A 25,539-nucleotide genomic window follows, 5' to 3' on the forward strand; every position below is an offset into this window, starting at 1 on the left:
CCTTGTAGAAGCAAGATGACAAACAATAGGCGCTGTGGTAGCAGATGCAGGAGGCCTCCTCACACTGAGACAAGAACAGAGCCTTTGATTAGGTATCAATTAGTTAGCTTCTAGATCTGATGAGCACTTGCTGTATGACTAGCTCTAGAGAAGCCGAAGGGACATGTAAGAGGAAAAATGAGACTCTCTGAGTCTTTGAGAAACTCCCAAATAGTCTGGGTTAGAAAAAGAAAATCTCCCAAAATAACACAGACTTGTTTATAACAAGTTTACAAAGATCTGTCTGGCCTAGTGCTTGGAGTTGAAATAGTGAAGGTCACCGTGGGCTGTGATGCTGGGAAGAGTTCTGAAGGAGGTAGCACGTGTTTAGAGCCTTGAAGAGCCAGAGGGTTTGGGTTGATTGAAATTAAAGGGAAGGGAACAGTGAGAGTCAAGGAAAGATGGGGGAGAGTGGTGTGGCCAGGGCTGGAGGAGGCAGACTATTCATGTTCTTTAGGAAGGAGGGGTGTAGTGAACAGAAGTCAGACTTGGCTTTCTGACTTGAGCAAAATAAGGAGGGGTCTCTCAAAACCAGGATATTTTCTAGCTTATGTGGTGGTCGGATCACACAGAGCACGAGTGAATATTATAGGTTTGGTAGTCATGCCTCAGGATGCAAAATGTGCAGCCCAGCCCACCCTGCTGTGCCCTGATTCTGGGCAGGGTCCTCCCAGCATGCCCACCACCCCCACCTGTCCCAGAGAGAGGTCCACCTACCTTCACCTGCCCTGTGTTACCACCTCATCTCCATTCACTGGCCTCCCCAATAGCCAGTCACCATGCCACTCCTTGGTTCTTCTCACCTCAGCCCCAAGGCCATGCAGTCAACTAGAAGTGCTTATGAAGCATTCACGATGTACTTAGGCTGGTAAGAGAGATTTGGCTCCCCAGCAGCATGGGTGTACCTTGAAACAGTCCCCAGAGTGCTTGGTGCATGGTGCAAGAGAGAGCATAGAGAGTCCGGACTAGAGTAATAGAAATCTCTGTCTTCTGGTTCCTGTTTATATGGGACAGCAGAAACTCACAGCTGGTCCTGGAGGGAAGATTCAGCTCAGGTCTGTTTTATTTCAAGATCATAGAATTTGAGTTAAAAGAGCTTTAAAGAGAGAAACTGAGGCACAGGACAGCAGAGCCTGAAGTCCTTGGGTGTCCTGACTACCAGCAAAAGCTTAGTAACAATGGAGGGTAAAATGTGTGATGGTCACTGTATTTTACTTCTATTAAATTATGTAAATCCCACAGTAACCCTAGAAGGAGGGTGGTGTTATCTTTTTTTTCACTGACTAAGGCTCTTACCCAAGGCCACATGAATGGTTACTGGTGAGTTGGTATTTAGGTATAGCTCTAACTGAAACTTCAGTCACCTTGCCTCCCAGCCTCTCTTAAAATGCTGCTTCCACTACTGTGGACCCAAAGGCATTTCAGTTTTTTTTTTTTTTTAATTTTTATTTATTTAACAGACAGAGATCACAAGTAGGCAGAGAGGCAGGCAGAGAGAGAGAGAGAGGAAGCAGGCTCCCCGTCGAGCAGAGAGCCCGATGCAGGGCTCGATCCCAGGACCCAGGGATCGTGACCTGAGCCGAAGGCAGAGTCTTAACCCACTGAGCCACCCAGGTGCCCCGGCATTTCAGGTTTTGATGGAACTGAACTGGGGTCATTATCCTAGGAAGTGTGCTTAATGTGATAGAGGCAAGGTGCATCCTTGGGATGTTTCATGAGCTAGGAGCTGTCTGCACCCGGAACATTAACTAGTGACTTTCTGGAAGTTGTCACTGTCATGGAAAACAGCTGTGTTGATACCAGAATTTCCCCAGTCTTATTTTTGTTATTCCAGTTGCTAAGCTCCTCTCAGAGAACTTTCCCCCCAAATGAGCTGCACTGGTAGCAGGGAGATGCTGGGGTTTGTGCTGTGTGTGAGTTGTCTGTCTGGTGCGGCTGCCAGAAATGTTGGCACCACCTTAACCTCTCTCCAAGATACAGCAGAGTACCCACGTTAGAGAGGCAGTGAACCTGCTCTGCTCCGCTCAAACCCATCTGGGGCATAGGGTTCCCAGATGGTGTTTCACTTCAGGACTCAGCTGAAGAAAGGGCTGGAAGCAAAGCAGAGGTATTGAGAGCCTATAAAGCAATGGCTGAGGATGTATTAGGCAGGATGCTTTTGTTTGCAGGTGTCTGAAACCCATATGAACCTGCTAATAACCCAAAGAGGGAAGATACTGGTTCTTTTAGCCAAGGGCTGCATGATCCCAGAGGCTCAGGCCATGTCATCACTGTTCTAGTTTCCCTGATGTGTAGGCTGTGTCCACATGGCAGGGAATGTGGCCACCTGCAAACCCAAGTTTACTTTCTCCCAGCCCAGCATCCTCATGGGTGACCACTTGTAAATCCAGACTCCCTGTGGAGTGAGGGAGGGGTTCCCTAATGGAACGGCATGCTGGGCAGAAACAAGAAAATCAGCAGCAGTTAGCACAGCTGTGCTACAGAGTGATGGAGAGAGTTCTGGGTAATTCAGGAGACCTAGAGACAGTCAACAAAGCTCTGAAATGTTACCATGTGTCTTCTGTGACTGCAGGGGGGAATGAAGACAAATGGATAGCATGAGTCAACTGTACTTCAATTAAAAAAAAAAGACAAGTGGATAACAGCTACAGGTAGAGGGGTTTCTAAAAGGGCCTGCTCAGGTTGTGATGGACCCCCCCCTCCTTCTCTGGGGTGTCATTGAAGCTAGATGAGCACTGTGGGACAAGGGGAGTGGTGCATGACTGTGTTAGGAAAACCCTGAGGTCCGTTGGCTCTTGAGATGGCGACATGCTCAACAAAATGTGCTAATGCTGAGTTCAGCTGGGGTCCCTGAGATGAGGGCCTCTGTGGACATAGCCGAATGAGCCCTGAAGCCCAGAGTGGGTGTGGGGGTAGCCGTGACACAGCCCCGCCGTGACCAGCTGCTTGTTAGAGGTTCCTCTGGGTTCTTGGGGGAGTGAGGAAGGAGGTAAGCATCACTGGAGAAAATCGACCTCCCTATTCCTGCCTGGTTGCCATAGGCTCCCCCATGTCCCTGTTTCAAAGGCCACAGACTGAAGGATCCAAACCCTGCCTTTGCCACCACCACCACCAGCACCACCAGTACCATCAGCACCACCAATCAGCCAATGCTCAGCTTCCAGAATCAGTTGGTGGTGTTTGCTTCCCTCCATTTTGTGGGAGCTTTTTCTCCCTCAAATGAGCATTTCTGTTGTGGTGCCCAGTTTCAAACAAAGGTGGACTCCACTCATTTAGAAGATACTCTGTATTGACTTTCTTTTTGCCAAAGAACTTGTCTGGCATTTTACTTGGTGCTGCAGAGTAGACAGGACTCCACCCCGACGAGGCATCTGTTCCCACCTGGTGGGGTTTGGGTGCGTGTTGTTCATTATGGCTCTTGGTCTTCTCAGAAGTTTCGAGCAATAGGAGTGATGATAGCCACCTTCCTAACCAAGAATCCAAGTATCAAGAGAGGTCACTTCCACAGCGATAGGTCTGGAATGTAAACCCAGGGTCTGACTTTATTCCTGCCTTCTTTCTTCCATGCACCATATACTATGCCCACCCTAAAGTTGTACTCACTGAACTGTGTTTCTGGCATCATGGTTCTGCTTTTCAGAACCGCACACCCTGGCTGGGTCTGAAGAAACAGGTGTGGGGTCACTGTTGTTGACAGCTTAGATTGCTTTCATGCATCTGTGAAGACAGCTGGGAAGGAAGGGGATGTGGAGGGGTGAGTATCTGCAGCTGTTCAGGTGGTGCCCCCAGAGGCTGTCCTTTCTGACTGAGGGATGTGTCAGCCGGGGCACTGGTCGCTTGGCCTCTGGCCTCTTCCTGACTAAGCCTGAGATCAGGGCTCCTCTGTTCAGGGTCTCTTTCCAAAGTTAGCTTCTAGAGCCAAGTTTCTTAAGTTGTGTTCTGGAACACCACCTATTTCAAGATCACCTGGGAGCTTGATTTTTTTTTTTTTTAAGTACAGATTTAGGGGGTTCTATTGAATTAGAAACTCTGGAAATTGTGCCCAGAATTCTGCCACTTTTGCTATTTGCTTGTTTGTTCTTGTTTTTTAATCAAGCTCTGGAATAATTCTTGGGCACAAAAACATTTGAGATCTGTTGTTCTGGAACAGAGATTATTAACCCTGGCCATGAACTGGAACAACCAGGGGAAGTTTGTAAAAGGAATATCAGTGCTTTGATCCCACCACTTCGACTCTGATCTAATTGGTAATACTCGGCAATTATTTTTTTAAAAAACAAATGAACAGGGACATCTGGGTGACTCGGTTGAGTATCTGGCTCTTGGTTTCAGATAGGTCATGATCTCATTAGTCGTGGGATCAAGCCCTGTCTGCTTGAGAGTCTCTCCCTCTCCCTCTGCCTTTCACTCCCATTCACGTGTGCTCTCTCTTGCTTTTTCTCCCTCAAGTAAATGAATAACTCTTAAAAAAAAAAAAATAAATTCTCTAGGTGTTTCTAATGTACGGCCAGGGTTTAGAAACACTGTTTCAAAGCAGTGGTTCTCAAAGTGTGATCCCAGAATAACAGCATCAGCAATACCTGGGAATTTGTTAGGAATGCAAAATCTTGGGTCTTCCACCCCAGATTGGCTCAGTAAGAATCTCTAAATGTGGGGGCAAGCAAATCTGTATATAGTTCACCCTTGAACAGCATGGTTAGGGGTGCCAACTTCTTGCACAGTTGCAAATCCAAGTATAACTTGACCCCCCAGAACTTAACTCTTAATAGCCTACTGTTGACAGGAAGCTTTACTGGTAACTGAACAGGTAACACAAATTTTATACATTATGTGTATTATAGACTGTATGCTTGTAATGGAGTAAGCTGGAGAAAAGAAACTGTAAAATCATAGAGAAAAGAAAATTTCTAGGACTGCATTGCATTCGTTGAAAAAAATCCACATATGTGTGGACCCTGACAATTTAAACCCATGTTCTCAAGGGTCAGCTATATTAGTAAGCCCTCCAGGTGATTCTGAAGCATGCTGAAGTTTGAGAAGCCCTTGTTGCGGTGGTGGTGGTGCCCAGTCTTAGCTGCGTATCAGTATCATCCAGGAGGGCTCTTAAGGATCTGGATGCTCACGCTCCACCCCAAACTGATTTATACCCAAGTCTCTTGGAGTGTGACTTAGGCATCAATTGTTGTTTTTTTGTTTTTTTTTTTAGCCACCCAGGTGATGCCGGTGTTCAGCTGGGGTTGAGGTGCACTGTTTTAGTGGGTAGGGATGGTGGGTAGGGTAAGTGTGGTGTAGTGGGTAGTGACGGTGTTCCTGCAAAGGAGCTGTAAACATTTGGGATCACTGGTTAGACATTACTTAGATGAACATAAGTGTGGAGACGAGGGTCTGGGGGACTGAAGGTGGAAAACATGGTGCAGGGATGAGACTAATGTCTAGCTCCTCCCTAGTGACTGGTTGTTTCACAACATAAGGTGAAGGAGAGCAAAGGAGGAAGCAAAGTTTCCTCTTGCCTTCTGCAGGGGGAATTGGAAGGCAGCGGGCCCTGACATCGGCCCTCTCACATGAACTAGCCTGCACAAAGATCCTTCAGGCAGAGCTTCTTGTCCTCGGTTTCATCTGTGAGGGGACGAAGTCTGCAAAGGTCAGCAGCCGGGAAGCGGCGTGACCAGACTGAGACATGATCATTTGAATCACACAGCACACATCCTCCCTAAGGTTTCCCCTGGCCAGTTCCCCAAATTCTGGCTCCTTCAAGTGTCTTTTGATGTCTCACATGTTACGTTTTGTTATATTTGCCTTTTTGTTTGGAACAGATAAAAAATAATGAACCTTTGATCAACGTGCTTTACAAAGTGCTGAAGAAGTCAGCACGGGGCTGTCGGCCCAGGAGAAGCGTAAGATGATCTGATCTGTGTCTCCAAGCGGGGCCATTCCATTGCTTCTGGCTCAGTGCTGACCTCATCACTTGCTTAACCAGGGGCTCTCCTGACCGCCCCCCAGGCTTCCTGCAAGTCATTTTGGTTTATTTTTTTCTCCTACTGAAGCTCCCTTCAGCATTCTGGCTGGTGCACCAGGCTGAGCCTCTCATCTGCGGTGTTCTGTGACTCCATCTTTTGTGTTGCCTTGGGATTGTGGTGGGGTGGGGGCTTGTCTGGCTTGCCACCAGCTTGCGTTGTGTTCCCATTCTCTCTCATCTGCCTCCATGGTGAGGACTGACCTCGACGAAGACCAATGTGGTCTGTGTAGTCAAGCATGAGTTCTTTGGGAAGGAATAGCATTTTCTGGTCACCGTGGAGGAGCTGGGGTATCCTGAGATCCCACCATGGCCCTGGGATTAGGGTGTCTTCTCTTCAGGGCAGGGTATTGGTATTTGAGAACAATCTAAAGCAGGACTAGAACAAGATGGTTCTCCCCTGCCCACTCCCCTACCCCCTGCCCCAGACGGTTCCCTTTGACTGATGCAGAAGTAGCACCTGAAATATGGCCAGCTTTTATAGCTTTCCAAGGGAGGCTGCAGGTTGGGAAGCAGATGCCATGTGCAGTCATCCCAAGCCCCGAGAAAACGTGTGTTGGGATGTGATGGAGGATGAGGTAAAATGCCTGGGTGGCCTTCTGTTCTTTTCTGGTGCACAGACTCTTTCAAAGGGATAAACACCCACTGACTTCCACTTTTTCTGGTGACAGAGATGCTGGACACCCATAGTTGACATTTTAAATGGATCTAAACACTGCTATCACAAAGCAGTTTTAAAAGGAAAATTAGACGTAGTAAACTACTTGTGGATACTTGTAGTAGCCTTGATTCTCTGGAACAAAGCTAAATTCAGAAGTTTCAAGGGCCTCTGAGCTGCGTAAACACTTTCCTGAAGCTCGTGCTCTAAAGCGTGCCCTTTACTCCAGCTCCCTCCATTTTGTTACATTCACGGGTTCATTAAACAGACATTTCCCAAATATCCTCAATATGCTGGGCTTTCAGGATACAGAGAAGATATGAAAAATGTGTCCCAGTTCCCACAGTCACCCCTAATTAGGTCATTGTTCACTGAGGGGAGACAGACCATATCCTCTGACGTGCTAAGGCTCTTAGACTGGAAGACACAAACTGTGGGAGGACCTCCCCTGAAGCCACCAGAACCACTGGAGGGAGGGAGTTCTGGAAAAGCAGCAAGTGTCACCTCTGTTGACTCTCCTGTCCTAATAGACTCATCCATTTGAATTCCTAACTTTCAGCACCTTAAATGCAGCCCTTAAATGGAGACAAGAGAGAGTTACTTCTTAGAAAAGAAGGCGTACTAATATTCTGAGAGGGAAAAGAAACATTATGTGTCAATCTACAACGGAAATGAAAGCACAGAAATTTAAGAGCATTTAATCAAGGGCCAAATAGTCCCCAAACACTGACTTCTAAGAAATTCCGTATTACTGATTTTTATAATGACTCTGATTCATCCCCGAAAGGTTGAATTTATATTCAGTTCCATGGAGGCAGCGTAGGACTGACTTTTAGAAACCTTTCCGTCAAAAAGTTTAAAAGGTTCAGCTTTCTTAAAATGCCCTTTTTGTGTAGAACACGTCATTTCTTTCTTGACGGTGTTGGGTAGATGAGGCACTGCTCAATTAGATTCTCTGCCTTGCTATTTCAGTATCAAAAAGCTGGTATCTGTTAAAAGCTCTAGTGAAATAAATGGAAGAGTTTTGCTAGGAGGAAAAAAAATCTCCACAGCCTATCTCAATTTAAAAATGATTTCTTCCTAGGAAGTGAGCCAAGGGTCAGCCCCTGGAGAGTAGACAGGCTCATTGTCTTCTGCTTTGATGAGGGACTGTGACACAGAGTGACCTCCTTACTTTCACCTGCTGGGTTCCCCTGAGTTTAAAGGCCAAGTTCTGCCTGGAGGTCAGCTGTCCCTGGTTCATCAGAGTTAATTCTACCCCTCCCCCCCTGCACTCCTCTTCCTGCCTTGCCCAGCCCTCTGTCCTTGAAGCAGCCAGCGGTTTGTTTGTGGATTGTGGCAATAGTCCATGTGTCCTTGACTGTGTGTGTAGATGTATGTACACATACATAATATGCCAGTCTGAAGAGCAGAATTTGGCTGGAGCTCTACTTTTTCCAGGAATTCTACTGACCCACATGTGTTTGCCTTTGACCTACCTCCAATGCAATAAGCATTTGCCCAGTGCCTTCCAGCATACCAGGCTTTATGTTCAGGCTCACTTTACCAAGATATAAAAGACAATGGTCTCTGCCCTCTGCTGTGTGACCATAGGGAACATCGGAATGGGTTGGGGTTATGTCTGCAGCTAGACTCTTTCCTCAGCCCAAGGCATGGACAGGCATCATCCCTTGACCTTGACCTTAGCATTTGCTGATGATGAGAGGAAGGAGGAGTGCAGGGCAGTTGGGGACATGATTGCCTTGAGTTGTGAGGGGAATGTTTGCTAATATATTTCTGCTTCTTATTCACACAACTAATTGGACCTCTCAGATGGAGTAGGAAGAATGTGAGGGCCATCTCTCCAGCAACTGTCTGTCCAACCACACTGGAACCCCTGGCCTAATATACACACCATCTGTCTCATGGAAGAGATAGGTTCTCCGTTCTGTTTCTGTGGTCACATCCGTAAAATGGAATTCAGCAAGATGGCTTTCTGTGCATGGGACACATTTGACCTGGCTCTCTCTGACCATGGCTTGGCTGTGGGGGTGCGTCTGTGGCAAAGTCTCCCTAGTCCCATCCCACACAGCTTTTGGCAAGAAGGAAATTAGGGGAAGTGAAAACATGGGCTGAAGAGTTGGGTTTAGCTTTGTAGGGGTCAGTGGGAGATGCCAGCATGGTGCCCACATGGGATCAAGGGAAGGATGGACAATGTTTTGAATGCCCACTGACCCATAAGTTTAGATGATTTTTATCTCCTGATTTTGGTTTTCATTCTTGAGAGGATAGGGTAACTTGTGACGTATACAAATATGACCTGCCTCAGTTATTTAGGGATCAATTGAAAATCCCAACCAGGAGTTACCTAGGTTCCTTCATCCCTTGACCTGATTTTCTTCCCAAATGGTATAGGGTGAGAGAGACTGACCTTGCTCAGAGGGGAGGTTAGCAGCTCAGAGGCTTCCTTAAACTAAGTCTTGGAGATGCCCCGGGGACTCGCAGGTTTCTCTGGTCCACCTCACTGCTCTGGGCTGGGGGCCATAGACTTCTGTAACTTGGGTTGACCCCAGGTTCGGTAGCAAAACTCTATCTTTTAAATCTTCCAAGATTCATACTGAACTCATTTTGGGCAAATTTTAGCTTCCACAGTCAATGATACTAGAAATTGAATGTCTTCTTTTTCTTTAAATTTGAGAAATTTACAAGTGCTTCTTGGATCACAAAAAGGTTTTGGTTTTTCCCTAAAATGAAGTAGGCATAAAAATCAGGTCTCGCCTGAGTTTTTACCCGTTTCATGCCATGACCCTACCACCAAGACTTACACACTTGTCCATCGTGGGGCTAGCTCTTGTTCTTGAGATCTGATCCTGAACCTTGTGGTTAATCTCCTTTAAATTGTTCACCTCCCAGATGACGGGCCGGGACCTGGTCAAGGATCGGAGTCTGAAGCCGGTGAAGATCGCGGAGAGTGACATTGACGTGAGTGAGCAGGGCAACAGTCTGAGCCTCTGGCTGCCTGTTGCCCCCAGACCCGAGGCGGGCAGCTTCAGGCAGGGCTTAGATGGTTCCGTAGCCAAAGGCTTTCTGATCACACTTCAAGGTCGTGCCCTTTTCTCATCATCCCAGGCCCTCTCCAACCTGTTCTTGCTCACAGGTCAAACTGAGCATCTTCTGTGAACAAGACAGGATCCTCCAGGACTTGGAAGACAAGATCCGAGCCCTCAAGGAGAACAAAGTATGCATCGATTTTGCATAACCGTGGGCTGAGTGGAGGGGGTTTTGTCATGCTGTCTTTCCTCAGATATAGATTGGACTCGTATGTCACAGGTGCTCATTTATCCAGAATGGGTAGTAGTTTATTCAGAACAATATGTTTGCTTCCAGGGGCATTTCTGCCTAAACCTTAGGTGGGAAAGAGGAAGAAAAGAGGAGGAAATCTCAGTGGGAGACTTAGGCCTGTTTATTCCAAATGCGACCTCCTCCTCTTCCACCTTAATTCTGCTCTGGCCTTCCTCTTCTTGGAGGCCTCATGAGGTCAGCCTGGGAGAGGAGGGCTCTGCTGGCTTATGTGTGCTGAGCCCAAGCGCCTGAATTCCATGGAAGAGGGCTGCCTTGGAGAAAGTGGCCACACTTGTAACAGGACAGAGGCTATCATTTCCTAAAGCTCCTTTCCTCCTAGGATCTGGGCTATGGAGAAAGCAAGTCTGGATGGGAGGGGAGGAAGAGGCCAGAGGCTGCCCATGTTTGGTTTCTTGGATATTTATTATGATTTTTTTTTCTTTTTTGAATTTTAATAAGGTATTATACTTCCGATGCTGGAGGTTCATAACATGCCCTTTTCCCTAAGAAGAGAGAATTTTCCATCTACTCTTTGATGTATCCTCATAATTTATCCATAAGGAGTGGATGACCTTATGCCCACTTCATAAATGAGAAAACTGAGGCAGAGAACTGTTAGGTGGTTCGTCCCAGGAGCCCACCCAGTGGGCAGAGTTAGAGCTGGAATCAGAGCCCCCAACTAGGCTGTGGGCCTTTCAGTCTCAGATCCAGCAGGTTTGCTTAGTTCCTAGCATGAGATGGGGAGGCCTCTAGGGACTGTCCTGCTCTCCACTTGCTCTTTGGCCCTTCCCTGCTGTAGGACCAGCTGGAGTCCGTGCTGGAGGTTTTGCACAGACAGATGGAGCAGTACCGAGACCAGCCTCAGCACCTGGAGAAGATTGCTCACCAGCAGAGGTTGCTGCAGGAGGACCTTGTCCACATCCGGGCAGAGATCTCCAGAGAGTCCACTGTGTGTAGAGGGTGTGAGGGTGGCAAACACTCTCCTGCCCCCATCCCCCAGCCCCAAGATGGGCTGGGCCAGGGGCTGGGCAGGGGGCTGGGCAAGGGGCTGCTTCTCCTAGCTCACAAGCTGTAGTTGAGTTGGTGGCCAGGGACAAGAGTCTTGGAGTAGCAGAACTTCTCCAGGCTGCCTCCTGATAGTAGCTCACCTTGCCTGGGGGTGACATGTCTGTCTCTGCTGGTACCTCAGGATGCTTTCCATCAGTGACTGCTGTATGGCTACAGTGACACCCAAGGGACCAGATTTCCCTGATCTGTGTGCAGTTAATTCCAAAGCATCAGAATTTCTACTGTATTTGTCCATCTGATGTGGTGCAGGCCCTTTCTGCTGGAGCTGGGGACTAGAGCATCTCCAGTGGTGGGAGAGGGGACAGTTCTATAGTTCCAGTAGCCAGGGTCAGAGCAGGAATGAGAAGACGAGCCCCGTCTCTCTTCTGCCAGGCCTGCCTGAGACCCGCTGGGCTGCCCTTTCCCTGTCCGTCTTCCCCTGGCTGGGTCAGCAGTGGTCAAGAGCGCAGGTGCTCTTGGGACCGTCTGGGGGACGGGGGATAACTAAGACTCAGGAGCATTTTCTTGGCCAACAGGAGATGGACAATGCCTGGAACGAGTACCTGAAGTTAGAGAGTGATGTGCAGCAGCTGAAGCAGACCCTGCAGGAACAACACAGAAGGGCCTTTTTTTTCCAGGTGACCAAGGGCTCTTCATCCCTTCTGAGCTCTGTTCCTTCTGAGGGACTTCACCTGTAGAGCTGTGGGGCTGTGGGGCTGTGGGGATTAGGTGTGTGGCCTGGGAAGAGCCTGCTGTCCCTCCACCCACCATTAGGAGCTGATTCCCAGAAAACCTGGTCCACGGCCCTATGGAAAACACTCTTGCCTGTGGCTCAGGGCTGGCCTGCCAGGTCTCCCAGAAGTTGTCCGTCTCCTGCTGCTGTTCCCCCCCCCCCATGATTTCCCTGTACCCAAGCTAACATTTTCCTATTCTTATTTGGTACCCCAGCACTTGGCATAGTGGCCTGAAAACACTAGGTGAATATTGTTGACAATATCTTTCAAATGATTATTTCTAATTACTAGTTCCTTAAACTGTTCCATCCCATTAAACTTGTCTTCTTGGATCTTCTTTAATTAATTTTAGCAGTGATTTTTTTTTTAGCTTTTTATTTCTTATGTTTCTGTAACTATAAAAATAACACATGAATGCATCTCTCTGTAAAGGCCAAACAGTAAGAAGCAAAAGCAAAGAATGAAATGAGAGCTCCTTTGCCTCCCTTCCTTTCCCATCACCTTCCCTGTGTGTGATCCGTGCCGTCACTGTGTGCCATCACCTTCCCTACCACTTTTTGTCTGTTTTCAAACATATGCCCATCCAACAGGATAGTATAATGTATCTGGCAGGGGGAGTTGGGTTTACTTAAAGAGGGATCATACTTACACATTGTTCGGTAATTTGCTTTTTTGTCATAACTTCACGTTATGCAGATCTTTCCAGGAGAGATACCCAAGTTTACGTTGCCTGATCTTTAAGTGTTAACTATTTAAATGTAAACATAAATTAATTGAAAGTAACTAAAATTAAAGATGCAGTGCTCCGTCACGCTAGAATCATTTCCAGTGCTCAGTAGCCACCTATGTCTAGTGGCTGCTGTATTGAACAGTACAGATAATAAAATTTCCATAATCTCAGAAAGCTGTGTAAAGTAAAAGAAATCAGTTCTTAGCTGCTGCATAGTATTTCATAGTCTTGATATGCCGTATTTTAGCTATTCTTTTCTGATGGGCATTTAAGTTGTTTGCAGTGTTTTGCTTTTATAAGTGGTACCGCAGTGAGCATCTAACTGCCCTTTCAAGCTCATTTATAAGCTTTCATCTAAGACGGGCTCTGAGGGTGGACTTGCTAGACTGAAGCGAGTGCACCTCTTAAATGTTGGTGGATGCCGGCCAGTCACCCTCTAAGAGGCTGCACTCATTTGCCCTCCCACCCGCAGTGAATGAGGGTGCTGAACCTTTATCCGCATCTTCTCCAGCACTTGACCGTATCAGTCTTTTTAGTTTTTGCCAGTCCGCTGGCTGAAAAAGGACATCTAGTTTTAATTTGCATTTATTTAATTACTGGCAGGTTAAACATCTTTTTATATGGTCATTGGCCATTTGTGTTTCTATCATGCCTTATTTCATGGTGATTTAACATACCGCAGTCCCAGAATCCCTTTTTCTGCTCTGGAAAACAAATGGGTAAAATGTACAAGTCTTGTCACAGACTCCCTGAAGAACTTAACCGTGTAAGTAAGTTACAAAGACATAGGCTAGTTTGAAGCCTAGCTCCTGCACCTCGACTTCCACCTAGCCTGGTGGCATTGCTCGTACTTTCCCTGAGCCCCACTTTGTGATCTGGGAAGCTCACAAAACCCTTCTTTGAACAGGCTTTGTGCTAACTTCTTTGGTGTAATTCTAGGCCAGGCAAGCTGTTAGAGTCCTGAATAAGTCATGAAGCGTGGAGATATGCGTGCAGTCCCACATACACATTCTCAGGCAGGGGGCTTGGAAACTTGCCCCCTTTAGCCAGGTTTGGCTGTGAGAAAATTCACAGGCTTTTCAGTAAAGGTGAGTGGCTTTATTTGTAAAGATCCTCATGACCACCTGCGCTGGCAAGCCAGAGGATAAAAGAACATTGAGGTAACCGTGAGAGGCAGTGATAGATGAGGCTGCCTGTGCATGTCCCTGCTTCTGGACAGTAAGTGCAGGCGTCTGCTGAATGCAGTCCATAGGAGCCTTTCTGCCCAGCATGGTGTGAGGGTCCAGGGATGAAGCACCAACCCCTGTGCCCCAAAAGCTTCCTTCACCTTTTCCTTCAGTTCTGAAATTCCATCATCCTTGGAGAACCTTAGAGGCTCTCTGGCTTTTGCTTGTCCTTGCTCTTCTCTTACATGTGGGGGTGACAGAAGAGCTAAATAGGGGCAGAACTGCAAACTGACAGGTAAAAGTATGCCAGATAGACCGCTGGAGGAGAGGGGAGAGAGTTGATTTCATTCCAACGCTCCTCCTTTACCTGTTCCCAGCACCCTGCTTGGGGACCTCCGCTCCTGAGATAATCCTGTTAGCTTACACACACACACACACACACACACACACATACACACAGTCTCACACTCTGGGTTCAATACCATGTCTGTTTTAGGACACTTGTGCTTTGGGGTGGAGCTAAGCATCAAGCCCTTTCCTTATTTATCAGCCTTGAGGATGTGCGTTGGTGTTGGAAGGATGGAGAGAGTATGAGAATGTGAGCTCCCTTAGGAGGGAGGCTTCAGACATCTGTTGTCACAGCTGTTGGGCAGCATTGATCAGGGAGTTTAATGTGACTGGGTCTTTTTTCACTCATCATCCATGTGCTGAGAAACTGTGAAGATACACCAAGGGCATATAGTCTACTTGCTGAATCAGGCAAGTCCCTAAGTATCACACATGCAAGAATTTTTCCACGGGAGGATGGCTGGGTGCCTTGAGGGGAGATGGGGTGTGAAGCCTTTGTTTTTTTAAGTCTGTGGGGAGTGATCAAAGCTACATTCTCCCATGACAATTTAAAAATTAAAAAAAAAAAAGTTTGATGTTTAAACAACTCTATTAAAAGGCGCCCACAAATTAATATCCAAAATATGTAAAGGACTTATACAAGTCAATTCCAAAAAATCCTCCAAGATCCCAGAGAACAAAAAACATTTAAAAATGGGCAGAGGACCCTAATAGACATTTTGCCAAAGACCTACAGATGGCCAATAGGCACATGAAAAGATGATCAACATCACTTATATTAGGGCAATGCAAATCAAAACCACAATGAGGGGGCACCTGGGTGGCTCAGTGGGTTAAGCCTCTGCCTTTGGCTAAGGTCATGATCTCAGGGTCCTGGGATTGAGCCCCAAGTTAGGCACTCTGCTCAGCAGGGAGCCTGCTTCCCCTTCTCTCTGCCTGCCTCTCTGCCTACTTGTGATCTCTTTCTCTCTCTGTCAAATAAATAAATAAAATCTTGGGGAAAAAAAACAAAATGAGATTACCTTACACCTGTCGGAATGGCTAAAATAAAAAAGACAAGAAATAAATGTTGGTGAAGATGTGGAGAAGGAGGGCCCTCGTGTACTGTTTGGCGGGTGTGTAAATTGGTGCATCCACTCTGGAAAACAGCATGGAAAGTCCTCAAAAAATTAGAAATACCATATGATCCAACCATTCCTATACTGGGTATTTAGGCAAAGGAAATGAAAATACTAATTTGAAAAGATACATGCACCCCTATGTTTACTGAAGCATATTTACAATAGCCAAGAAATAGAAGCAACCTAAGTGTCCACTGATAGACACATTTTTATGAGAAGATGTGTTATACACACACAATGGGATGTTAGGCAGTTATAAAAAAGATGAGCTCATGCCATTAGCAAGAACATGGATGGAGGATATTATGCTAAGTGAAAGAAGTCAGACTGAGAAAGACAAATACCATATTATTTCAGTCACGTGGGATCTAATAAACAAAAGACTAAACAAAAAAGAATCAGACCTCTAAGCACAGAGAACAAACTGATGGTTGCCACAGGGAAGGGGGTTGGAGGTAATGCACAAAACAGGTGAAGAAGAGTGGGAGGTACAGGCTTCCAGTTATAGAATGAGTAAATTGTGGGAATAAAAGCCACAGCACAGGGAATATAATAGTAATTGCCTTAGCACTGTATCATGACATATAGTAGCTACAGTTGTGGTGAGCATAGTGTAAGGGTTAGAGAAGTTGAATCACTATGTTGTACACCTGAAACTAATGTAACATTGTGTGTCCATTATACTCAGTAAAATGCCCAGAGTCCCTTAATCATGATTAAACCTTCTCACTGCTTTCTGGGACCTGTCCCCATCTGATTTTGTTTGTGACTTGTGAGAGTGTGCATAAGTTTTATCACATAATTCACATACCATAAGATTCACCCTTTTAAAATCTACAATTCGGGGGGTTTTAGAATATTCAGAGTTGGACAACTATTGCCACAACCAATTTTATAACATTGTCATCATCCCTGAAAAAAAACCTTCTCTTTATTAACAGTCCCTCCTCATCCACATCCCCAACTGCCCAAGGTTGGCCTTGCTCTAGCCAACCATTTTCTGTTTTGTGTTTCTTTGGATTTACCTCTTCTGGACATTTTATGTAAGTGAAATCATATAAATGTGGCCTCTGTGTCTAGCTTCTTTCACACGGCATAAACATTTTCAGGGTTGATCCATGTTGTAACACGTATCGGTACTTCATTTCTTTTTCTTGCCAAGGATTCATTGCCCATTGTGCTTTTAAATGAACCTCAAATCCCAGGATTCAGCTTTGTCTTTTCAAAGATCCTCTTTATATTCTGGGGATGGTGTAACCGCTAGTCTTTGCCTTCTCTTTCCTTCTGCCGTGGGTGCCTGAAACAGTCTGGCTTTTTTTTTTTTTTTAATCATGGTAAAATGTGCATAACATAAAGCTTCTTACCTTAGCCATTTTTAATGTACAGGTGAGTAGTGTTAAGTACGTTAAGATGGTGCAGCCAATTTGCAGAACTTTCTTCATCTTGCAAAACTGGAACTCTGTACCCATTAAGCAATACTCCTCATTCCCCTCTCCACCCCAGCCTCTGCTAACCACTCTTCTGTCTCTGACTTTGATTGCTGTAGATACTTTGGAAGTGTACAGTATTTAAGGCATCTATTTTTAAATTAGGGGGAGCTAGGCAAGGTGAATCACTGAAACCTCCTCTGAACTTCTCCCCTAGATCTTGGGTGTCTTCCATATGTGTGTTTCCCTGTGAAGCTCTGAGGCAGGCTTGGCTCTAGCCCTGGTGGGGTTTCCAAAGGGGTTGCTGCCCCCCAGGGTGAGGGGCTATGTCTGAAATGACAGCTTAAGTCCGAATGAGAAACTTCTGGTGAGGTGCCAAGAAGGAAGTGAACCACCACCTTGTCTTTCTCAGGAGAAATCGCAGATACAGAAGGATCTCTGGAGGATTGAAGATGTCATCGCAGGCCTGAGTGCAAATAAAGAGAACTTTAGAATCCTGGTGGAATCGGTCAAAAATCCAGGTGAGTGGGCCATCTTCCTGGGGGTGGGGGGTTGGAGGCCAACGTCCACATGCATGGGCTGTCCCTTGGGGAGGTCAGGTCTTTATGGCAAAGTCACTCCCCTCGTCCTCCAAGGAAGAGGGTCTTTGTTCTATCTCATCCTGTTTCCCTCCTTGCTCCTTAGAGAGAAAAACGGTGCCTTTGTTTCCTCACCCGCCTGTGCCTTCACTCTCAACTTCTGAGAGCAAGCCGCCCCCACAGCTCAGCCCTCCTACCAGCCCCGTGCGGACCCCTCTGGAGGTCCGACTCTTCCCCCAGCTGCAAACCTATGTGCCGTACCGACCTCATCCACCCCAGCTGAGGAAAGTGACGTCCCCTCTTCAGTCACCAACCAAGGCAAAGCCCAAAGTTGTAAGTATCGATGACCAGGAGCTGAGCACCATTGTTTTCTCTCTGGGAGATGATTGTCTCTCTCTGTCCTTAGGTCAGCTTCTGTTGGAAGAGAAGCTTTTGGGGAAACCCGGGAAGATGGAGTCAGCCAGAGTCCCGAGCTAGGAACAGTTAAAGAGTGGTGGAGCCGACCATCGTGCTCCCAGAACTGGAAGGGCCCTGAGAGAGGTGCTAGCCCAGTCTTCCCGTTTTACATTTGGGAAAACGGAGGCCCAGCAAGAGGAAATGACTGTGCTAAGTAGGATGGGGTTGTGATATGTACCACACAGAGACAGGTGGCTGCCCTGCGCGGACTCCATGCAAACCTGTGGTTACACAAGCTCGTGGGTGAGGGACTCCTCTCAGCAAAAGAGCATCTTTGTCTTCCCTGGCAGCTGAGCACTCTGCTGAGTTGTAGGATGCAGTTGATCTTCACAGTCCACAGACAGGAAGGTCTCTGTCCCATCCCACACACGAGAGAACTGAGGCCTGAAGGTGTTAGTATTTGCTGAGAGTCTCCACATCTCCTATTTTTTGCCGTCTGCCTTCTAAGTGGACATTCAGCCCAGCTCCCCAGATCAGGTTTGTGGCCCCTGTGGTTGCCCGAGCCAGCACCTTGGCTTGCCTGACAGACAGATGGGTCAGGCTTTTGACAGAGTCTGGGAGCACAGGAAACTTTAAGAAAACAGAAGATATGGTCAGGAACTATGATGGCTCATGTCTCCAGTACCAGGCTGGGCTTGGCTGGAGAATACAAGGGATCTGGTCCAAGTGACAGGGAAGCCATAGTAAGGGGGACCTTGGGATGGGGATCTCCAGGTTTTGCTTACAAAGGTTTAGAGGAGCTTTGCCTGGGTATGGGGTATGCCTAGGACCTCTGAGAAGGTTAGTGTGCAGTGCTGGCTAAAACACACAAGTTCCCATCTCTTGGCCCTCACTGTCCGCCTGCTTCCAGCCATCATCCAGGGCTCAGAGCTGGAAGACATGTGCTGAACTGAGTCATTGTGAATTTCTTCACATTGATATCTCCTTCCTGATTTTATATCTAAGAGGCAGTAGGGTACCAGCCACAAAACAGGAGGTGGGGAATAGCAAAACACAGCAGGAATGGCTAGGGCAGACAGCTCCTGACTCAAGGCAAGATGCCTGCTAGCAGGATGAGGAGCAGAGGGAAAAGGTGGTAGCCTGGGAGCTGGACTGCCTGGATTGCGGCTCTTGTTCTCTCACTGGGTCCTTGGGCAAGGGCTTCCTCAGTTTCCCCTCGTGCACCATAAGCAGCTTGGAATAATAGATGGTCACAGAGGCTCTTCACAGCTGAGTCCTCTGTGGCCCATCAGCAGGGACTTTTCAAGTTGGCTTGTCTTCTTTCCCTTTGCTCACCAGGTTTACTGTTTGTTACTGTTTGTTTCATGTTTCTATTTGTGAGACAATAATATCCTGTGGTTGACATAAAACACGAATATATAATTTAACAAATAATAAAGAGATCACCCATTTATACCAACAAGAAAACCAAGAAAATAGAACTTTGTCAGGAACTAGAGACCTCAGGCCCATTAGTCCTTTTCTGCCAGAAGTTAACCATTATCACTATCTTGACTTTTTGACTTTTTGGATAATTTCCTTCTTTTTTTTTTTAAGTTTTGCTACCTGTGTCTAAACTTGAGTTTTGCCCACATGCGGTGCTGTATTCTTCCGTATCTTGCACTTGTCTGCAACATTATTTTTGGGACACTTATCCACATTGTTACATGTAGCTATAGTTCTTTCATTTTTTGTTTGGCTTATTTTCTTGAATTTAAGGTCACTTAGTTTTCTATTAGATAATATTCTCCAAGGGCACAAAATCAAAAGATACCAAAAAGTATATAACAAAATGCCTCCTCCCGCCCTCCATCTCCAGACATTCTTTTCCCTTCAATCAAAGCAGTTTTTGTGTTTGTGTCCATGTTTTGTGTTTATCTTTCTGGGGAACTTTTTAGAGATTGGTGATTCCAAGACATTGTCAGGGTTGGAAGCCGCTGATGCCCAGAGAGCGTGTGGGTATCTGGGACAGGAGGCTTAACTTTCACACAATAGTGAGCTGTGTCACTTTACGAGAATGCTGATAAACCTTCCTAGCGCAAGCTTCAGGACCCTTTCCTGACCTTTCCAGAATCCTGAAAAACAAAGCAAAATTAAACTAAGGAAGGGGGGTGGTTAGGAAGGATGGTCCCTGATTCCAGGAGTGGGTGTTCGTGGCAGTCAGGGGCCAGACTGTTGGTCTGTGTAGAAGTCACAGCCCTCAGAGAACATTTATTAGGGGGTGGGGTGAGTTTCAAGGAAAATAGTTATATTCATCACCGCCCAGTGAGTGGGCTGCCAGGAAGGCAGTGAGTCACCCAGTGCTGACTGCTTATTCAGTCCCCGAGTCAGGAAGGAGGAAAGAGTTTGTAACCACGCACATTTCTGATAGAAAGGGCATGGACAGGGGATGTAGACTGTCCTTGCTCATACAGCAACCTGTTGAAGGATGCAGAGACCATGCAGGGACAGTGAGCCGGCTCAGTTTGAGAACTCTGGAGGGGGGGTAGGTGTTTGTTCTCCAGGTGGTGGTGGTGGTGGGTTGCTGTCATCGACATACAGATAAGCACAGAGTTACCAGCCTAGAGCCCCCTCCCCACCTTGGGACGCTTCGTGGAAGTGGAGAGTAAGACCACAGACCCAGGAGACCGGATTTTGTATAGGTAACGCTTTGAAAAAATGGAAAACAAGTGAATTGAAGGGAAGAATAGTATTAGAACAGAGGCATCCCCCTTCTCCGCAGCTCATCTGGGGGAAGTGTTGGCATCCCTGGGCTGTAGTGGTCCTACTCTGTAGGCCTGAAGTGGCCCACTCCAGTCTGGTGGGCCACCACCTCAGTGACGCCACGTCTTCCCTCCAGCTCCCTCTCATTGGTACTGATTCTGGTTCTTTCTCTGAGCAGGAAGACGAGGCACCTCCCAGACCCCCACTCCCTGAGCTCTACAGTCCAGAGGACCAGCCCCCGGCAGTGCCACCTCTGCCAAAGGAGGCCACTATCATTCGGCACACGTCAGTGCGGGGTCTGAAACGGCAGTCGGATGAGAGAAAGCGAGACCGGGAGCAGGGGCAGTGTGTGAATGGGGACTCAAGGGTGAGCAGGAGGGACCTCTGGGGCTGCCCCGATGTGTGTGAGGGGAGGGGAGGTGGCATGACACTGGGCAGGTACGACAGCCTCAGACTCTGCCCACAGGTGGAGCTCCGGTCATACGTTAGTGAGCCTGAGCTGGCGACTTTCAGTGGGGACACGGCCCAGCCCTCCCTGGGACTAGTGGGCCCTGACAGCAGGTACCAGACACTGCCAGGCAGAGGTAAGGCAAACCTGTCCGTGGAGGCTTTCTGGGAAACCCCACTACGACCGTAACTACTGCTCCCCAGTCGCTCGCCCCGTACCTTGCACCCGTCTGCCTGCAGCTGGGGGCCTCAGCAGCTGTCACGGAGACTCTGGGCTGCAGGGAGGGCCTGTCCTTCCTTCCTCTGGCCTCCATCCTGATTCTCTTTCTCTTTTATCGCATCTGCCCCTGGAAATAATGATAATAGCAGTTACTTTAAAGCCCAGCACTGTTTCAAGCACTCTATATTCACCTCGTTAATATTTTTAATAATCCTAGGAAGGGAGTGCTATTATTATCATTTCCACTGTAGAGATAAGAGAACTAAGACTCAGAGGAATTAACTAACTTGCCAAATGGCCAACAGGTGATGGAGTGAGAATACAGTCCCAGTGTTCTGACTCCAGAGCCTCTGACCCTACAGGCTGGGATGCTGGGTGACTGCCATCAGTTTCGCCATCTCAGGCTTTCCGGGGGGGGTTTTGGCTGTCCTGTATCACTCAAAGACTCCATGAGTACCTTCTATAAACAAACACACTTTCCTTCTCCTTGTCCTCCCCTATCCCTTCCAGATGGGGATAGGAGCAGACTTAGGCCCTTAGACTTACTCATGCCCTCTTGGTCCCCACAGCCAGACCCTCTTCTCAGAAATCCTCTTAAAGGGAAGTCTCCTGACCTTTTTGCACCTGGGTCTCCTGGAATCTCTGAGCAGGCTGACCACACTCCTGCATCTGTTCCTCCCCTGATCCTCCTGTCTGCTCCCTAAAGTGGGTGGCCAGTGCTTTCCCCACTGGCCAGGTACAGAAGCAGAAGGAGCCACAGCTGTGGTTCTGGCACCTGCAGGGTTAGAGGCCTAGGCACGCTATGGCCTGAGCTGATCCCTGGAGGGTGTAGGCTCTGGATTTTGCTGAAGGGGGCCACAGCAATCCTTGGCACTGTGCCCAGGGACACTTCCCTTAATTCGTTATGGCATAGGTGTATATCAACGGCAGTATTAGTGGCATTTGGGGCAGGACAGTTCTTTGTTGCTCAGGATTCTCTTTGCATTTCAGGGCATTTATTGTCCTTTCCCCTATGTGCCAAATGCTAGTGGTGTCCTTAGTGGGAGTGATGCCCATTTCCAGATGTCAGGAACCGCCCCTGATAAGAATTGGAGTTGGCAGAGAAAGCACAGGCAGTGGCATCAGCCAGCGAGGGTGAGATGGTTTCTCTAAGCCGTAGGACCGACCCAGATGTGGGAAGCACAGAGTCAATGATATTCCTACCAAGTGACTTTGGACAAGTTCCTTGACCTCTCTGAGCCTTAGGCTATGCATCTCTGCAATGGTCAGGTAATGCTTACATGGTAAGCCCAGTGGAACAAAATCTATATAAAACACCAAGCACAGTGTCTGCCTGTTCCATAGTTAAGTGCTTAATAAGTACTTGGTGCTTCTGCTTTCCCTTCAATCATTTATTCCTTCAGTCATTCAGTCAGTCGGTCAGGCAGGCATCGTTAAATTTGCAGGCTATTTGGTTAGGTGTGTTGGCACTGTGGTCAGTGTAGTAACCAATGCATGTACTGAAGGATAGAGAGGACAGTAAATTCTGCCTGGGGCATTTGAGAAGGCTTCACATAGGCAGGGCGTCTAGGTTGGGTCATGCAGGATGCACAGGAGTGCACCAGGAAGAAAGGAGGAGGAAGGGCATGCCTTCCTCTTCATCCTTTCTACCTGCCAAGCAGCCCAGGTCTTCTGCATGTGAAGGAAGACTAGGGTGGTCTGTAGATCTCCAGGGACGCTGTACCCCACTGGGGACAAAGAGCACCCCTGGGCTGGCCCCTCCTCCTCTACCGGGCCTTACTCTTCTAGGCCTTGGGGAGGAAGAGGAATGGATTGTTGGCTAGGTCCTCTTGGTCCCCTCTCAGGAGTGGGAGGTGATTTGGGAGGGGCTGGTGGCCTGTCTACCCCATCATAAATACACTTGCACTTCTCTTTCCTCATTAAGGGCTCTCAGGGTCCACGTCAAGGCTCCAGCAGTCATCCACCATTGCTCCCTACGTCACGCTCCGGAGGGGTCTAAATGCCGAAAGCAGCAAGGTGACCTTCCCTGTGAGTGGCCTTGGGAGGCAAGGGCTATGAGGTGGATGGTGACTGGCAATCCTGGGAGCCCCAGGGATGGCCTTTGAGGTGACCTCAGCCCCTCCTGAGCTCAGGGTCCCTGTGACCATGTGCTCAGTGATATCTTTCTCACTGCCCACCTAGAAGGGCATCATCTGGCTCTCTTTCTTTCTTGAGGACCACCCATTACCTTTCTCTCCAGCCTTTTAGGCTCACAGGAGGGTACCCAGAATGTCTGTACCCTGAGTTCTGGCCCCATCACATGCTACATGTGTGTCCAGCTGGACAGGCCTGGGCCTCAGTGTCTGCATCTGCAGAATGGGGTCCTCTCCAGAAAGCCGGAGTATGCTTAGAGGAGTGTGTGTGTGTGTATGTGTATGTGTGTATATGAGAGAGAGAGAGAGAGTGACAGAGCATGTGACACACAGAGAGAGAAAGAAAGGACAGGAATGATGGCTGCCCTCTGAGGCCCAGCCTAGCTGCCCTGTCTCTCACCCTCCTGCTCCTCAGAGACCCAAGAGTGCCTTGGAGCGCCTGTACTCAGGGGATCACCAGCGGGGTCAGATGAGCGCGGAGGAGCAGCTGGAGCGCATGAAGCGGCACCAGAAGGCCCTGGTCCGGGAGCGCAAGAGGACGCTGAGCCAAGGAGAGAGGACGGGTCTGCCCTCGTCCCGCTACCTCAGCCAGCCTCTCCCTGGAGACCGCGGCTCAGTATGTTAGGAGGGTCCAGGCAGGTGGGGCTGGGACGGGGAGCAGAGCTTCCCAGAGTTCCCCAAACACAACGAATATCACACCCTGGAGAGAGCAGGCCTTCGACCGAGATGGTTCAGAGAACACCCCATAGGCTGTGTGTCCACAACGTGGGCCGCAGCTCTGACCTGATCAGAGGGTGATCCGGACTCAGAGAAGGAGTGAGGATGTCACAGCAGGAGCCTAGGAGCCAGAGCAAGTGTCCCAAGTTTGTTCTCCAAGCTGAACTTGAGAGAGGACTTTGTAACCCTCGGAGTCTCAGCTGGATCAAGGACTTGGAGATAGAAAGTTCAGGAATGGAGGAGGAAGATGGTGATATGATTGGTGAGGAGGAACGCAAGCCAGCCAGCCTCCCAGGCCCCTCAGTGATGCCCCGCAAAGGAGCTGAGCACAGTGTTGGGCCCCACAGCCCTGATGGCTGGCGGGTCTCCCCCAGCTTCTGGTGCTGGCAGGCCTCATGGTACCCCCTGGAGAGCGGGGGGTGGGGGGTACATGTGCTGCCCCCTGGTGTGCTTCCTGGCGCTGCACCCTGCCCACAGTCCCCCTCTGTCCCTTTGGGAAACATTCCATCAGACTATTCTGTTTCCCTAGCCCTCTAGCCAGACTGCTGTTTCCCTAATTCATCGCACAAGCTCTTTTGCTTTTAGTGTTACCGCTCATTGCCTCTCTAATCCTGCCTGATTGTGTTTACAGAAGCTTCTAATTTGCATTAAACATTCTCTAACTGGCCTGTGCTCTTTGTTACCAGGCTTGTAATAGAAGCTCTCATCTCCATAACCTGGCTAGCATTCCCATGTGTGACTCACCTTTCTCCTGTGCCCTTGATGCAGGCCTACTGACTTGAAATTCACTTAACCCAGAAGCCGCCCCACAGGGCTGAGCCAACCAGCTGCCTGAGGGCCGTGATCATGGGCAGAGGTCTGGGCATTACGAGTTGATCAAAGTCCATGCCTTACACCCGGAAGGTAGACACAGGCTTCAGAGACTGCACGTTTAAATAAATACTACCAATCTAAAGTGGTTCAATTTTAATTCCTCCAGTCCTTTTGCACAGTTTCTTATGGAAAACCTTTTGTGTTTCTCGTATTTAGTAATTTGAATGGATGCCAAGATATATTATGTTCTGTATTCAGAGGGGCTCTCTGCAGCTATTAGCACAGACACCAAAGGGGTAAGACCCAGCACACTCATATCCTGAAAAGCTGCAAAGCCGGTAACTTTTAAACTTTACAAGCAAATGTCATTTGGGGTAACACTGACCTTTTACAACCTGATGTCTCAAATGTAGAAAGATTATCTAGAAATCGTAACTTGAGTATCTTGTAATTTTTCTCTTAAAAAAGACTTGTGTGAGTCTCTGCATCAACGCCAATAAACGTGTTGCTTAATGACAATGGATTGGCGTGGTTCTTCCCCAGGATACATCACAGAGTCTAGTGACCTTTTCCTGTTTGTGGAAACAATCAGGCTGGGTTTCAATGAGGACTTGTCTATTTGGGGCACTTGTGAGCATGTAAAAAAATGTGCATTTTCTTTGTGAATCATTAAATTAATTTTTCATCCTTAAAACTTCAAATGCCTAATCCTTTCATGCTGTAATTGGAAATCATCACCTAAGAGCAATCCCACTGGCTTGGAGTCAGTATTGAGAGCTTGTGCATGAATGGGTGAAATGTGCCAATATGGCCATGGGTTTGGGGCTTTGGGGGTCCAGGAGGGGGCACCAAAGACAATCATCACTTGGGGCTCTGTGAGATATATGGAG

At 47.9% G+C, this 25,539-nt stretch overlaps 1 protein-coding gene across 17 annotated transcripts in view; it reads left to right on the top strand.

Annotated features, from left to right (window-relative positions):
* PLEKHA7 (pleckstrin homology domain containing A7) overlaps nucleotides 1-25,539 on the top strand; it is a 211,468-nt gene that overhangs the window by 176,606 nt on the left and 9,323 nt on the right. For 11 of the 17 annotated variants that reach the window (XR_006602273.1, XM_045066174.1, XM_045066176.1 and 8 more), the window contains 11 exons: nucleotides 5,853-5,933; nucleotides 9,603-9,671; nucleotides 9,847-9,927; nucleotides 10,831-10,980; nucleotides 11,615-11,716; nucleotides 17,017-17,125; nucleotides 17,289-17,515; nucleotides 20,499-20,687; nucleotides 20,787-20,904; nucleotides 22,912-23,015; nucleotides 23,535-23,735. Coding sequence is in view for 16 of the 17 variants with exons in the window: in XM_045066174.1 (XP_044922109.1) it covers nucleotides 5,853-5,933; nucleotides 9,603-9,671; nucleotides 9,847-9,927; nucleotides 10,831-10,980; nucleotides 11,615-11,716; nucleotides 17,017-17,125; nucleotides 17,289-17,515; nucleotides 20,499-20,687; nucleotides 20,787-20,904; nucleotides 22,912-23,015; nucleotides 23,535-23,735 (1,431 nt within the window). In the remaining variant the exon portion in view is untranslated. Of the gene's footprint in view, nucleotides 1-5,852; nucleotides 5,934-9,602; nucleotides 9,672-9,846; nucleotides 9,928-10,830; nucleotides 10,981-11,614; nucleotides 11,717-17,016; nucleotides 17,126-17,288; nucleotides 17,516-20,498; nucleotides 20,688-20,786; nucleotides 20,905-22,911; nucleotides 23,016-23,534; nucleotides 25,169-25,539 lie in introns of those variants that run through there. The other 6 variants (XM_045066177.1, XM_045066181.1, XM_045066183.1 and 3 more) reach the window with 4 other exon arrangements.

The sequence above is a fragment of the Mustela putorius genome, unplaced genomic scaffold, assembly GCF_011764305.1.
Source record: "Mustela putorius furo isolate JIRA1106 unplaced genomic scaffold, ASM1176430v1.1 tig00003859_pilon_pilon_pilon, whole genome shotgun sequence".
NCBI lineage: Eukaryota > Metazoa > Chordata > Mammalia > Carnivora > Mustelidae > Mustela > Mustela putorius.